Source organism: Idiotropiscis lumnitzeri, chromosome 2, assembly GCF_059441095.1.
Source record: "Idiotropiscis lumnitzeri isolate Australia: NSW breed Sydney's pygmy pipehorse chromosome 2, RoL_Ilum_1.0, whole genome shotgun sequence".
In the NCBI taxonomy this organism is placed as follows: Eukaryota; Metazoa; Chordata; class Actinopteri; order Syngnathiformes; family Syngnathidae; genus Idiotropiscis; species Idiotropiscis lumnitzeri.
In genome coordinates, this window is record NC_142392.1 from 4,090,500 (window position 1) to 4,106,483 (window position 15,984).

A 15,984-nucleotide genomic window follows, 5' to 3' on the forward strand; every position below is an offset into this window, starting at 1 on the left:
GACAACACATAGGCACAGATGGGAATGAGGTGATGGGCTCAGGCATGCAGGATGCATGTGAGCTTGTGGCAGTGAGCTCATGAAGCAATGAGCGGGTGGCAGACAGTGAGCACGTGTGTGCCAAGCAGTGGTCACGTGTATGTGTGTGTGCGTGTGTGGTTCTGTAACAGAAGAAACATCACATAAATATATAGCTCAACTCAACAAACAGCAGCTATAAACTGTATTTGCATGCGCAATTACATAAGCTCAAATGAGACATCAACTGCATCAAACAGTTGCCAACTACGGCCGTGGACGGCGCACAATGGCGGCGGCCATAGGGATTGCGTACTACCTAGGTTACAGCCGACGTACTACCTAGGTTGCAGCAGACCTGACGCACCTAGGTGCATAAACTATATAAAACAATACAAAGGGGCGCGCTTTAGTGGAGCACAACCTCCCTTTATATGACTAGCACACCGCGGGGAACATTTAGGCATTCACACACCGAGCGAAAGGCACATATTCAATGACGCGGCGAACTTCAAAGGCAGCTCGGCGACGGCGCATGGCCAGAAACATGGCGGCGGCGCACAACGACATACAGACTAGACGGGAGTAGACAAGACGATGCACAGCGGCGCGATGAATGAACGCTGTAAACAAATAAATACACCGATGTACTCACTTGCGGTCAGGAACGCACACAGACACTGAGGCATCGAACACGTCACATACTAGTGGTGGTCGGCTGACAATTGCTGCGCTACAGGCATTTGCCAGTAACCCGTATGCGGGCGCTTCTCGCGAGAGCTCGGCACCGACGCAACTCCAGTCATTCAACAAGCACACAAACAATGACGACACTCAACTTCGGAACCTTTCTAACAGCCGCCCCCGAATGTACGAAGTACATTCGCTCCTAAGAAAGGTGATAGAGTCTCGAATGTCTCACGGCAGGCTGGTCTTGATTGTAGCGACGTCCTCATCACCAGCCGGGAGAGCTGGCAGAACGACCAACCTGGCCACTGGTCTGGTGTAGTTGCGCTCGCCGATCTGCACATCAACGGAGCGGACGTGTCCATCGGCGCTGGGATGGACTTGGGTGACATGGCCCACGGGCCACATCGCTCTTGGCAGCTGGGGGTCCACCAGCATCACGACAGCGCCCTTGATGATATCGGCTCTGGTGGATTGCCACTTCTGTCGTGTCTGCAGGTTCGGTAGGTAGTTACGCAGGAAGCTGGACCAGAAGTGGTTCGCCAGAACTTGGGAGTGTCTCCAGTGGCGACGGCTCAGCAGGTCAGTCTCTGGATACACAATCTGGGGTAATGATCCATCCGGCCGCCCCATCAGCAGGACGTTGGGTGTCACAGGATCGAGGTCATTGAGGCTGGATGAGACGTATCCTAGTGGCTTCGAATTGAGGATCCCTTCCACTTCAAGCAGTACGGTCCTTAGTACTTCCTCTGGGACTGGCTGGGCTCCCACCGTGGTGTACAGGGCTGCCTTCACTGAACGTATCTCCCTTTCCCACGTCCCTCCGAAGTGGGGTGCAGCTGGGGGGTTGAAGTGGAAGTTGATTTTCTGCTTGGCAAGCTGTTGCTGTAGATCTGGGGACAGGGTAGCGAACGCCTCTCGCAGCTCTCTTTCTGCTCCTCGGAAGTTGGTTCCCTGGTCCGAATACAGCTCAGCGGGTGTCCCTCGGCGTGCAATGAACCGCCTGAGGGCCATCAGGAACGAGTCGGCGTCGATCGTGTTCAGAAGGTCTAAGTGAACGCCTCTGGTGGTGAGGCACTTGAATATGATGCCCCACCTCTTCTCCGTGCGTCTTCCCACCTTGATCTGGAATGGCCCGAAACAGTCCATCCCAGTGGAGAAGAAGGCTGGCTTGAAGAGGCGTAGCCGAGCAGGTGGCAGGTCCGCCATCTTGGGGACAGCAGGTCTAGCCTTCCAGCGTCGACATTCTGTGCAGGTATGTTGGTAGCGGCGTACTGCTTCACGGCCACGCAGGATCCAGTAGGAGCGCCGTATCTCTGCGAACACTCTCTCTGGTCCGGGGTGATGCAGACGGCTGTCGAAGTCTTGAATAAGGAGTCTAGTGGAGGGGTGGCTGGGATCCAGCACGATAGGATGAACGGCTATCTGGTCTACATCTTCAGCGCGACGAAGCCTACCTCCAACACGAATGACCTCCTCTTCATCCATCTCAGGAGACAAGGTGAGTAGCCGGCTGCTGGATGAGACAGGCTTGGCAGCCTTCAGGAGCCTCAGCTCGTCTGGGAAGCTGTCACGTTGGGATCGCTTGAGGATGAGGATCTCTGCCCTGCGGTAATCTTCAGCAGTATGACCGCTGCTCTGATCTGCCGCCCCCTGCAGCTCCTGCACTGTAGCGAGTAACAAGTCCTTCCAGGTGTCATATCTCGTCGCATCTGCGGTGCTGACGGGGATTGTCGTGACTCCACAGAAGGCAGACCTCCTTAGCTCTGAGGTATCGTCGTCTTTATCAAGCTTAGGCCGGACTGGCCAATCTTCTGGGGGTTGGAGAAGGAAGGAAGGTCCTTGACTCCATCGGTTGGGCTTCACAAGGTCTAGCAGTTTCTTGCCCCTTGTGATATCATCCGCAGGATTCCTCTCTGAGTCTACATATCGCCAGGCATCAGGGCTGGTGAGTTCCTGGATCTCTGCCACTCTAGTGCCAACAAAGACCTTGAAACGGCAGGACTCCGACTGCAGCCATGTCAGAACCGTGGTGGAATCAGTCCACAGGATTGTCTGGGTAATCTTCAGCGTGAGCTCCCTCCTGACGAGCTTGGCTAGTTGGGCTCCTGTGACAGCTCCGCACAGCTCCAATCTGGGTATAGAGAGGAGACGCTTGGGTGCAACTCTTGAGCGTGCAAGAAGGAAAGACAGGTGGACTTGCCCTTGCTTGTCGCTTGTTCTCAGGTACGCCACTGATCCGTATGCTTGTTCGGAAGCATCCGAGAACACGTGAACTTCATGGGTGACACTTGACGAATCTACCTCGGCAGGTAGGTAGGCTCTTGGTAGGGTGACTTGAGGGAGGAACCCTAACTCTTCTTCCCAGCTGTTCCATGCTTGTAGGAGATCTTGGGGGAGGAGAGGATCATCCCAGCCTCTGTGCTTCTCCCAGAGGCGTCGGACAAGCATCTTGGCTCGAGTGGTGTATGGGATCAGGAACCCTAAGGGGTCGTACTGACTGGCTAAGACGCGGTAGATGTTCCGCAGCGTTGGCGCGCCATATTCGATATGTCGGTGTTGGTAACTCATAGTGTCCGTATGACAGTGCCAGCTGAGTCCTAGCGTGGATTCAGGGGAGTCTGCCTGGTCGTGGGGAAGATGGAGCTCAAAGCTGTCTGATCTTGCCTGCTTGGGTAGGTGTTCGACAACGCTCGGCATGTTACTTGCCCACTGCCGTAGGTCGAATCCGCCAGCAGCTAGGAGCGTCCGGAGTCTGTCCACCAGACGACTGGCTTCCTGAGGCGTAGGAAGACTCTGCAGGAGGTTGTCCACATAAAAACATCTCTCAATGGAGAACCTCACGTCATCTTCTGGTTGGCTATGTTCGGCTACATGGCGTTGCAGGGCGAACGTAGCGCAGCAGGGGCTACAAGTGGTGCCAAAGGGAAGAACTTGCCACTCGTACACTTCTGGAGGGTCACCTTTGGTCATGTCACGCCAGACGAACCGAAGAAGGGAACGGTCAGCAGGGAGTAGGCGGACTTGATGGAACATCCCCTTAATGTCTGCAGTAAGGGCGACAGCGTGTTCCCTGAAGCGCAGCAGCACTCCCAAAAGCGATGCCCCGAGAGTGGGTCCAGGCAGCAGTGAACCGTTCAGGCTCTGGCCTCTATACTGATAAGAGCAGTTGAAGACGATTCTGTTCCTGCCGCGATGGCTCACCATGTGGTGCGGAATATACCACTCTTCTCCCTCTTGGTTAACTTCTTGATGGCTTAACTTGGAGACGGAGCCTGCATCCACCAGCTTCTGGATCTCGAGGCCATAGACCTTGGCACGCTCTGGGTCTTTAGCCAGTCGACGTTCTGTGCTCCGCAGACTCGGGATGACGGCTTCTTTCGGGGCGCGGAGAATAGGCATGTCTCGTTTACGCAGAAGGGGGGTGGCATAGCGAAGGATCCCGTGCACCTCTAAGCGGATGGTCTTTTCTTCGAGCAGGGCCACGGCTGCTTGATCCTGCTTTGACCTCGTCACGATCTTCTCGCTTCTGTAGGGAAGAGTGTCGAGTTGCCAGAGTCTTTCGACGTGTCTAAACAGTTCTGTATCGACTGGGGATACTGATGTCAACAAACACTCTTGTGGACGTAAGGGGTCCTGGATGACCTTCGCTGGACCCTGGAGGAACCCAGCCTAATCTGGTACGGAGAGCTACTGGTCCGCCTGGAGTGCCCCGTCTGATTGGCTCGACAGCGGTAATCAGGTGTGGGTGGTCGGACCCAATAAGCAGCAGTGGCCTGGCATTGTGAAAGGGCTTAATGGGTAACCCAACCAAATGAGGGTACCTCCGTTGGAGTCGATCCATCGGGTAGGACTGGTCTGCCAGACCAAGGCGCATTGCAGTGAAGGCTTTGGAGACTTTGAAACTGGTCTTGGGGTCAGCAGCGGGAGAGATGCGGAAAGACACCGTCGAGCCACGGAGAGTCTGAACATCCTGTCGAATGGTTCGCAGTGGGAGGTCCTCCCTCGTGCCTTGTATGCCCAGGTCCCGGGCAGCTGCTGACAGGAGCATTGTCCTCTCTGACCCGTCGTCCAGGATGGCATAGGTAGTTATGGTGCGGTTGCCGTGATGAAGAAGCACATGAGCGACCTTCAGTAAGACCCTGTTTCCCTCTCGGGGGCGGTCGAGGTACAGGACTTCAGTAGTGGGGCTCACTTGCTGACTGGTATCGCTGTTCGAAGGTCTGTGTTGTCTGTCGTTGACTTCATGAAGGACCTGTAGATGCTTTCCTTGACACAGGCTGCAGGGCTTCTTCAGATCACACTGGGCTGCTTGGTGATGCCTTGCACAGCGCCAGCACCTCTTGTTGTTCTTTATCCAATCTGTGAGTTCTTCTCTGCTCAGCTTGGTTACTTTGGCGCACTGACTAAGAAAATGCTCTTCATTCTCGCAGAAAGGGCAGTAGGGCTTGGGCCTCCCCTTCTTCCTCGGTGAGTCCTTCACCGGTGCGCTGTTCTCTGTGCTCTTGGCGCCGTGGAGAACGGCAACAGTTCGCTGTCTTTGGTGGCTCTCGAACTTGGATGCTTGCTTCTCCTTTGCCCCTTTGGATCCTGTTGGCTCATCGAAGTCCAGACACCACGATTCATATTTGAGCCACTGGGCCAGATCAAGCAGAGTGGGAATGTTGCCTGCTTGTCGGAAGGTGGACCGACGGAAGTCTGCTCGCTGCTCTGGGGGTAGTTTGCTGAGCAGTCTCACCACATGAGAGGCACAGCGGAGTTCGACGTCGCCGGCGGTGCCCAATGTCCTCAGGAGACCGACCAATGCTTGGACATGAAGGGCGAACCGTTCAAAGGCTGCGGTGTCGCCGCGACGAACATCGGGTGAGTCGAGGACACTTGCAATTTTCTTGAGGGCTATTTGGTGGGGCTGACCAAACTTCTCGTTGAGGGCTAACATGGTGTCTGTGTAAGGCGTAGGTGAGTTGATGTTGGAATCTGCAATCAACTTGGCCTCTTCTAATTTCAGATGATCAACCAGGATTTGGTAATTGAAGAGCTCTGTCCCTCCCACTGGTAAGAGGTTCTCCAAAGCCATCTTCAAGCGTGCAAACTCACATGGATCACGGTGGCTGAAGTAGGGTATGGAGGGGCGTGGCCCTTTGTAGCTCTGTTCAGTGGTGGCGGGTGGATCCTGGTGCCGTGGAGCTGGAGTCTCCCAGCCTGGTCCTGGCGTCCCGTAGCTTTGCTGTGTGGGTGCTGGCAAGTACGTTGACTGTTGAGGAGTACAGGTTGCAGCATAGGATGGACATCTAGGAGGTAGATGCTGTGAGTGCGCAGGCGGGTGGAGGTTTGGAGGCTGCTGAGGTGCATAAGCTGCGGCATAAGGTGTATCCCTAAACGGTGAGGGTTTGTACGCAGGCTGGTGCTGGAGTTTTGGCGGTGGCGCCGTAGCAGCTGGATGCTTTGGTGAGAAGCTATGACTCCACTTGTAGTGCTGTGACGCAGTGGAAGAGGAAGCTAGATGAGGGTGGCCGGGCTGCGCGCTCAACTGATGGGATTGGCGGCGCAACGGCTGACTGTTGACCTTGCCTGGCGACGCTTCGCAGTGGCTAGAGGCTTGTCTCTTCATCCGATGTAACTCTGAAATCAGCTCTTCTATTTGCTCAGTCATCGTTGGAGTCGGCGGGTTGTCACAGTCTGCTGTGTCAGGCCATGGCGGGGGGTCAGGCCAGTCCTCTTCATCTTCATCTACCGAGTGGAGGGGACGGAGGTCATGACTGCTGACAGAGTGTGACATAGCTTGTTGAAGACTGAGTACTGTGTTGGTGAGCCTCCTCATTTCAGCCTGAACTTCTTGGAGTGCAGCTACGTCGGAATGAAGGGCTTGCTGTGGTTGATGTAGCACGACCTTCTCTTTATGGATGTCCTGTGTGCCATCTCTCAAGGCGCGTTTGTGCAGCACCGGATAGGGGGAGTGTGGCTCTCGGACTTCCTCCCTGGGATCTCCCTCTGGACGCTGCAGGTGGGCTAGCTGGGAATCCGGACTGTATATCCTCCGCACTGGGTGGTACAGGTCCGCCTCATGGAGGTCAGCATCCCGCCTGTGGTGATCCGTATAGGGAGTGGGGGAGAAGTGAGGGGGTGTCATCTTGGCTGCTCCCTCTTCGTGAGATGGCCACTCCTCTTCGTGCCCATGCCTGTCGCGCTGCCTGTGCCCAAAATATTGGACATGGTAGTTGTCTAAATGGTTGGGGGGGGGGCGTGTCTGACGCGTCGGTCGTGCTCCACAATCTTCAAACTCCATGTTGATCAAGGGTAAAGAGAGCATCCGGCTCGAAGGACCACAATGTTGGAGAGCCTAGTGGGTGGACTGTATAGGTGATTTGGTTCAATGGGGGTATGCTCTTTTCACCCCTGGGTGTCGGTCAGAACACAAGGATGAGTCCAAGATGTGGGTTGGCAGCTTTAATAGTGTATCTTCACATAACATGTAACAGCACAGGCAACAGGCGGACAACACATAGGCACAGATGGGAATGAGGTGATGGGCTCAGGCATGCAGGATGCATGTGAGCTTGTGGCAGTGAGCTCATGAAGCAATGAGCGGGTGGCAGACAGTGAGCACGTGTGTGCCAAGCAGTGGTCACGTGTATGTGTGTGTGCGTGTGTGGTTCTGTAACAGAAGAAACATCACATAAATATATAGCTCAACTCAACAAACAGCAGCTATAAACTGTATTTGCATGCGCAATTACATAAGCTCAAATGAGGCATCAACTGCATCAAACAGTTGCCAACTACGGCCGTGGACGGCGCACAATGGCGGCGGCCATAGGGATTGCGTACTACCTAGGTTACAGCCGACGTACTACCTAGGTTGCAGCAGACCTGACGCACCTAGGTGCATAAACTATATAAAACAATACAAAGGGGCGCGCTTTAGTGGAGCACAACCTCCCTTTATATGACTAGCACACCGCGGGGAACATTTAGGCATTCACACACCGAGCGAAAGGCACATATTCAATGACGCGGCGAACTTCAAAGGCAGCTCGGCGACGGCGCATGGCCAGAAACATGGCGGCGGCGCACAACGACATACAGACTAGACGGGAGTAGACAAGACGATGCACAGCGGCGCGATGAATGAACGCTGTAAACAAATAAATACACCGATGTACTCACTTGCGGTCAGGAACGCACACAGACACTGAGGCATCGAACACGTCACATACTAGTGGTGGTCGGCTGACAATTGCTGCGCTACAGGCATTTGCCAGTAACCCGTATGCGGGCGCTTCTCGCGAGAGCTCGGCACCGACGCAACTCCAGTCATTCAACAAGCACACAAACAATGACGACACTCAACTTCGGAACCTTTCTAACAATCAGTCTTGTATACTTGGCTTGTGTTGACTTCCTCCGCGTGTCCACCAGGTGGTAGTCATTATCTACTGACCTTGATGAGCGTCTTTTTATTTTATTTTATTTTTTATGTCGATGGAATAAACTTAACTTAAACTGAGTGTGGCTGGTCCGTTTTTTTATTTTGTTTTCAGCCTTCCATCTTGGAGAAGTCTGACGCTCATGTTTCGATCTACTAATCGAGTCATATGGGCAAAATGTTAAATAGAAGACAACGGTCCCTTTGCAATCGAAATGTACTTTTGGAGGAGCATGCAGAAAAAATGTGTTAAAGTTGAGCATGTGTTACCTGCGCACAAAATGTTCACACTTAATGTGGACGCTACAGCAGCCGACATGGAGAAATAATTTCATTGTGGGACCATCCGCTCATGCAAATAATCAAAAACTCGCTACTTGGCGTCAAAGCAATGTAACTAAATCAGCCAAGCGTTTAAAGAAACCAAACAAAGTTTACATAAAAGCGCCGATCGATCCAAACACTTCCATGTTTTGATTCCATCTGGCATTTCACTTCCGGGTTATAAAACGTCATCCTCTCTTAAAAACTTTATTTGCCAGTCTGCCAACAAATATTAACTGGCCAACAAATATTAACACACGGGAAAAGAAAAAAATAAACCACCCAAAAACAAAACAAATATATAGTTTAGTGGCTTCCTACGGTCTCACCAACAATAACAAGACTTTCGGACCGACTTGGGAGGGTCTTCCGTTTATTGCATTCGACAATAGCCACAACAGTACAACACTCTTTTACATGACGTGTTTGAACACGCAATAGTTATCGGTCATCCACCACCGGCAGCATATGTTGTGTTTTGCCCATTTCCCCTCTTAACGTTCGCATCTTCACGATATTTCATCTATGACGTGATTTGACCATGCGATAGTCAATTTTTTTTCACAACGACGAAATCTGTGGTCGTGTTCATCGCCTCCTCCTGCACATACCTAAAACCAAGAGTTTCTCATAAGAATATTATTTTTTTCATCTAACAACAAACTGTTACAACTTAACTTGACGAAACAGTTTGGCACGCCGTTTCCACAGTTGTAGTTACTTCTATTTGCCACGTGAGGGCGACATTCCTATGCAATCCGTTTGAGACGTTATAAATCAACTTTTTTTTTTCAACGTTTATTTTTTCAATGACGAAATATTTGGTCGTGTTCATCACCTCCTCCTGCACATACCTAAAAACAAAGGTTTCTCCTAAGAATATTATTTTTTACATCGTACAACAGACTGTTACAATTTAACTAGACGAAACAGTTTTGAATATCGTGTGCATTTATCTATCGCCGTACACCTTAAATGAATGTACTATTTTTGCACATTGCAAACATTTTAGCTCGTAAGACGTTAGCACGCAAAAAAAAGATGTTAGCATGCCATTCGCTCAATTCGTCGCGTCTTTAAAAGGTTTCCGGTTATGACATCACACATGTTTTTTCTTCAAAAACGTACAGAGAATTTCAATAATCCACAATACGACAGCAATTTTTTTATTTTTGATTATTAAATGAAGCCAGATGCCACCAGTATGATACACGCCTGAAATACCAAATTTTCTAATTACTTTTTTACTTTCAACATTCCAATTTTTGCGCATGCGCGGGACAGCCTTGAAAAATGTTTTTTTTTCTTTCGGTGGGGGACGAATATATTTTTTAAACTCTGTATGTGCTGTTTTACACTCTGTCATTTTAGTTTGTTAATCGCTTCGTCAATGTTTTTTTTATTTTTATTTTTAGCGTCGCTGCGACCCGGAAGTTAAATCGACCGGAAAAGGAAATGAGCAATTGTTTGTTTGGGTGGTTCGTTGGCTAATGTTGTTTTGTGGAATTCGAACAAATGCGCTAAGTTTGTTAAGATACCTTAGCTCAAAATAGTCTCTTTTTTATAGTTTACATGTGCAAAGACGTCCACGATGCAGGAATATATTCTCCACGTCGGCTGTACAAAAGTGGCGACGTATTCTGCAAAGGTAACGCATTCTCATCTTTTCCACGTTTTCACTGCTTGCTCCTCTAAAAATAGACTTTTCTTTAAAAAACAAACATAATATACTATTTGGCGTGCCACTCAGGTGAATTTTTTATTTTAATCAAAACATTAGGTGCATTTGCAACTGTAATATTATTTTTTAATGTAAAAATCGTTTCTTTGCGATATCTTAAAATATAAAGATATGTATTGTATGTTTAAAATGCATTTAAATATCACACTAACCTTACCGAGTGCATTCCTGCTTTCGATTAGATAAATGGACAGCCCGTCATCAAAACCAATGTTACATTTACTTATTAGCGGCATAAACGTTTAAGAGTATTTTGATACTTCGTAGCTATTGGCTGGCAAGTCACGTTTTTGCCTTTATGCAAATTGACGCATATGCAAATTAGGGCGTATGCAAATGAGCTGACTCAATGTTTATGTTTTTGTCTATTTTTCATGGATGGAGGATATTTCGGACACCAAACAACCGACAGATTCAGAGTTCTGGACATCTAGACTCGTCTGCACTCCAAAAACGGCAACTTTTTTTGGGACAGGTGAGTGTTCTCTTTCAAGGCAAGGGACTCCATGCTCTGTGCTTAAGGGGATGGCATGCCAAATCACTCCAAAAAATGTTAAAAAATTAATTTAGCCGATTTTCATTTTAATGAAACTTGATGTGCTTGGGAGTGATGGCAAAACATTAAATCTAAAATTTGAGGTCAATTAGAGCAGTTTTTAGGGACTACAAACCTTCGCATATTAATGAGTTTGGCAAAAAAGGGGCGTGGTCACATTACTTTAAGCCCTTTTTTTCAGGAACAACTTTGTCAGTCTTCACAAAACACATATTTTTGGAATGTCAACTTAACAAGGAATTCAAATCTATAATCATTTAGCAGAGCAGTGCATATTTTTTTAACAGCTGAGCTAATTAATATTCGGGTGGCTGTAACTCCAAAATCTTTGCTCTGATTGACCTCAAATTTGAGATTTAGTGTTGTGCAATCACTATCAACAAGGACATTAAGTTTCATTCAAATCAAAATCGGCTTGGTTTTCGGCCCACTGAATGATTTGGCATGGAATGACCCCTTGAGGAGGTGAGTGTGATGCCACTTAGTCATTTTTCAGTGCGCCTTGACCTCTGCTTCATCTACTGCACACACACAAGCACATCATTCAATGCTTTTGAATATTTGTTTTCTAAATGGTTTAATAATAATTTGTTTTATTAATACGTTGCCAAAATAACACAGACTTGTTTTTCTAAATATTTTTTAAATAAATAAAAAATTGATATTTTGCATGCTTAAGAAAAATAATCTTTTTTTATTTTTTAATCTTAAGCACACGTTCAGAAGCATTGAATGGTGGTCTTGTTGTGTTTTAAAGTGTTGTGCAGTACTTGAAGCTATGGCTGTTGTGCTGATGTGACGTCACACACACTTCCTCAAGCACACATTGTGGCGTCCTCTGCTGCTGCTTCCATGTAGAGCCTGTCAGCCAGTGTTTAATTGTTACTTAAGTCAGACATTATTGCTAAAATGGTGTCAAATTGTTAAAAAATAGCATGTTTGTGTACGATATTGTTTAACTGTAATTAGAATGTTTTATTGCTAACTGCACCCAGACAGAGTTTAAAAAAATGTAAACATTTTAAAAAATTTATTATTTTTTTTTAATTTAAAAAATTAAAAACTGTATTTATATATATTTTTTAAAGTGTTGTTTTGCACAATTTGTTTTTGTCATGTTCTCATTTTTTGAATGGATGCAACTGGACTGTTTGAGATTTTGTTTGGTCTCTGATGCGAGCAAAACCCAAACAGTCCTGTTGCCATCCATTCAACAAACGAGAACATGACAAAAACAAATTGTGGATAACAACGCTTTTAAAAAAAAAAAAAATAATTACAGTTTTTAATTTTTAAATTAAAAAAAAAACTCAGTCAGGGTGCAGTTAGCAATCAAAACACTCAGACTCCAATTACAGCTGAGCAATTTATTGTACAAAAACTGCTTTTTTTTAACAGTTTGACACCATTTCAGCAATGTTGACGTGTGACTAAAGTTAAACACTGGATGACAGGCTGTACATGAAAGCAGCAGCAGAAATCGCCAAAATGTGTGCTCGAGTCAGTCATGTCAGTTCGCTTTAACCTCTGCTTGATGTAAAATGATGTTTTTGACAAAAAAATGGCTTCTCTTTAAAATATATTCCGTCAAATGTCATTTGAGTCTCCGTGTTTTATTGCTCACTACACCCTCACCGAGTTGAAAATGGCCTTGTTCTGGATGCCAACTGGACTGTTCAGGTTGTGCTGGAAAACGTTTGGCCTCGGCTCCGAGCGGGCTTGTTGGTTTCGTGCTCAAACAGCAGATGGCGATCTGTCTTTGCTGCCGTTTGAGCAGGAACTCAAGAAGCCTGCTCGGACGAGAGGCCGAAAGTCTTCCAGCGCAACCTGGAGAGGCCGGTTGCCGTCCAATCACGGCCCGGAAAAAGCATGCTTGTAGCCACACCCACTTTGCAAATCCTGATTTGTCATGCAAAAAATAATTCCCTAAGTCCGCCTACTTCATGAAACGACGAATCGGAAACTGTCATGCAAAATAATTTGCCTAACTCCACCCACTCTGTGGAATTGACCAATCAGTTTGCCGATATGCAAATAAATTTGCATAGCCACGCCCACTTTTGGTCAAAAACGGTCGATTTTGGGAATAATTTGCATTTCCACGCCCCTTTATGCTAATCATATCCTTCTATGCTAATTTCTTTGCTTAACTCCACCCCCGTGCACGCCCCAACCAATCAGATCACTTGCTGCTTCCTAATTTGCATAACCACACCCCTTTTTTACCAAGCTAACCAATCAGATTGGTGCCTGCTCTGCATTTGCATAATACCCCACCCACTTTTCTTCACTCCAATTTCCTTGAGAATGAGTTTGTTTCATTATTTTTTTTTTTATTAAAGATGTTACAAGAATGCATGACAAGATTTTATTTATTTGCAAAGTACATGGTGAATGGCAAAAAAAAAAAAAGAAAAGTTCACGAAACTATGTACCACAAAAAAAACCCTTACAAGTTGGAGTCATCGACTGGTGTCTCCTTGCCGCTGCTTGGTGAAGCCGTCAGCCAGCGGGCCCAACAAAACGACAGAGTCCAAAGTCACGGACGCCAGTCACTACCTGGAGAAACGGGGGACATGCGAGTTAAGTAACATTTCTTGTGCAGTCAACAGTTGACAAAATTAAACCTACCAGGGATCGAAGAGTTTGCACGGCTGCATTCACAGGAAACCAACTCTGAAAGAGGGGAAAAAATACTTTTTGTTGAAGTTGTCAATTGCAGTCGGAGCACGCATGTACACACGAGTGGTGCAACCGTCTCAAACTTGTCTTCCACTTCTTGGCAGGCTGCTCCCAAGTTGGCTTCAGAACCTTCTTGATGTGGTCCTCCAACTGACGACATCGACGCAAAGTAAGCAAAAAGCCCACAGTCAAAAAATAAGTCTGCACCAATCAAGTTTTGTTGAAATGACCATTTATTTTACTTGCAGATTAAAAGTCAACTTCCACACCATGGGAGGGGAAAAAGTTGCAGACCGAGGACAGCTTGGACCAGTGTGTCGTGACTTCTGGAAAACAAAAAGACATTGTGAGTCAAAACATTCAAACAACTTTGTGTTTGAGATTGTGATAAAAAGCACGACTACAAACCTGTTAAAATTCCACTTCAGACTTTATTTTATGCTGGAACCTTCTCCTTGATGACGAACAGGTGCCAGTTCTGCAAAGAGAAAATGAGCAGCAGTCACATACAAGCCACCAAAAACCAACCGAGCACTTCCTTGATGTCCTGTGTGCTGGGGCCAACTTTGATTTCTGGAGGGAAACGGCCCAACATCCAGCAGAAGTGGGAGCAGAAAATCCGCCATCATGTTAAGCTGCTTCTGTCAAACAGGAACAAATATTTAATTGACTTAAAGTCACGATTAGTTGCTGAATCAGGTTCTGCTGGGCCAGGATGCGCTTTGGCGCCACCTGGTGGACACAAGCAGGAAGAAAACCAACATGTGAGTATTGGCACAGAATGGCAAACGTACCTTTGTGAAGCGCATCTCAGTGCAGCTTTGGGAACTACAAAAGAGAAATTGGTTAAAAAAAAAATGTCATGTCGGCCATTTTGTTTTGCAAAGTGATCAAACCTTCCATGTCCCTCATCTTAACCATGTTCTGGAACAGATAACATGATATCATTTTTGTATGCATTGGAGTGTTTTTATCTCACCAGTGACGAGAGCAGAGCTGACATCTCAGCAATGACCTGGAGCACGAAAAGGGCTGAAAGACACAATGACAGTTAGCAACATGATTTTTGGTAAGCGGTATTTAAATGGAGGTTAAAAAAAAGAGAGAGACGCCATTTTAGAGTAAATTTGGCCATTCAGTGCAGGATGCAAGCCTGTGGACAAAAATTAAAACAATTAAAACAGAGCAATTGTTGATTCTCATTTGAATTGTGAACATACAAACGCTGGCAACTTACCTTCTGCCAAACGCGGCTCTTTTGCTGCAATGCAAAAAGTAAAAGTGCGTTAGTTTAAAAAGTTAACAGCGTTTACTTACCGCTTTAAATCTCAAGTGTTTGTGTCATTTTATCCCGCGTTTGGAATAATTAGACATTTCAGCTGCAAGATAGAAAAGTTATTGGACGCTAAACACTTGAATTCATGGTCAAAATTACAATAAGTCTAAAAAAATAAACTTTAAACACTCACTTTGACAAACCTTTTGGTCATCTTGTCGAGGCGTCGACGTGAAGCTGTCAGATCGGTGGAGGAAGAGAACGCTGGTTTCAAATTGTCGCAGCTTAAATAGATTTTCGCTAACGACGTGGTCACGTGCTTCTTTTTTTTCTAAAAAGCTTTATTTAAACAAAACAAAAAAATGAAAGACGAAACTGAAAGAAAAACAAGTGAAAAGAGAGCTAGACGGGATTCGAAACGACCCCGCTCGCAGATGCTTGGACCGTAATCCCTGTCTTTAACCATTCGGCTAATTTCGCCATGGCACTTCCGGTATTTTCTTCGTCTATATTTATCCCGTTTCCATTGTCAGCTTCTGAATTGTATATACTTTAACTATAAATGCAAACCAAACGTCTAATTCCGATAAGCTAGATATAGTCGAGTGGTTTTCGACTTTACATTTGGTTTGGACGTACCCGCGTTCGAATCCCGTTTTCTGCTAATGTGCATTTATTTGCCACGGTGGTGCAGAGAGCGAGACTCGAACCCGAGTCACCTGAACCGGACGCAAAGTTTTAGACCAGTCAACCAACCCAGATGAAAATTTTTGCAATTTTTTGGTTATATTTCTTTCTAATGTATATATGTTTTCTATGTGTATAAATTCCGATTATTTTCTAGTCTGGTGTGGTCCAGTGGTCTAAACCAATAAATTCGTGTCCTGTTCTTTTCCTCATTTCTATGTGTGTTGAAAAAGGTTGCAAAGAGCAAGGTTCGAACTAGGTCACCGCGGTGACGGAATCCTTTTCTTATACCATGAGCCAACCAGCCGTGTCATTCCGGCTCAAAAAAAAAATGAAGGTCATGAGTACGCACCCGGGTTTTTTTTTTTTTTTACCGCAAAATTGGGTGCTGGTTTTCTCCTTCCTCCACCACATCATCCGCTGAACTTCGAATCCAAGAACGGCCATCCTTTTGCATCACGACCAAGTCAACCCTGGGTGCAGTCACTGCAGTTAGGAGGGCAGTATTGCATCACATCTAGTGCTTCTGCTGTTTCCTCGAAACTTAGGTCTTGGTTTGCCTCTGCCCACTATTGGGTTTTTGTGTG

General features: G+C 46.9%; 1 protein-coding gene and 1 long non-coding RNA gene across 19 annotated transcripts in view; one reads left to right on the forward strand and one right to left on the reverse strand.

The window, feature by feature from the left end:
- Positions 1-15,184, reverse strand: part of LOC148341341 (uncharacterized) — a 35,675-nt gene extending 20,491 nt beyond the window's left edge. The window contains exons 1-10 of one of the 11 annotated variants that reach the window (XM_088288694.1): positions 14,904-15,184; positions 14,672-14,695; positions 14,414-14,466; positions 14,229-14,262; positions 14,000-14,072; positions 13,843-13,912; positions 13,677-13,760; positions 13,508-13,584; positions 13,380-13,428; positions 13,109-13,307 (exon numbers count right to left, since the gene is read on the reverse strand). In XM_088288694.1, coding sequence (XP_088144820.1) covers positions 13,866-13,912; positions 14,000-14,072; positions 14,229-14,262; positions 14,414-14,466; positions 14,672-14,695; positions 14,904-14,924 — 252 coding nt within the window. In that variant the 5' untranslated portion in view covers positions 14,925-15,184 and the 3' untranslated portion in view covers positions 13,109-13,307; positions 13,380-13,428; positions 13,508-13,584; positions 13,677-13,760; positions 13,843-13,865. Of the gene's footprint in view, positions 1-13,108; positions 13,308-13,379; positions 13,429-13,507; positions 13,585-13,676; positions 13,761-13,842; positions 14,076-14,228; positions 14,263-14,413; positions 14,467-14,671; positions 14,696-14,751; positions 14,814-14,903 lie in introns of those variants that run through there. The other 10 variants (XM_088288692.1, XM_088288691.1, XM_088288693.1 and 7 more) reach the window with 10 other exon arrangements.
- LOC148341343 (uncharacterized) lies at positions 9,792-15,984 on the forward strand. 8 transcript variants are annotated; one of them, XR_015842150.1, is made up of 6 exons: positions 9,805-10,671; positions 13,539-13,603; positions 13,683-13,780; positions 13,904-14,198; positions 14,417-14,503; positions 15,631-15,984. It is a non-coding gene; the product is annotated as an uncharacterized LOC148341343 (long non-coding RNA). The 8 variants fall into 8 exon arrangements; XR_015842145.1 differs by lacking the exon at positions 15,631-15,984 and having other exon boundaries at positions 9,792-10,103; positions 10,581-10,671; positions 13,252-13,603; positions 13,904-14,619; XR_015842148.1 differs by having other exon boundaries at positions 9,802-10,671; positions 13,904-14,503; positions 15,631-15,983.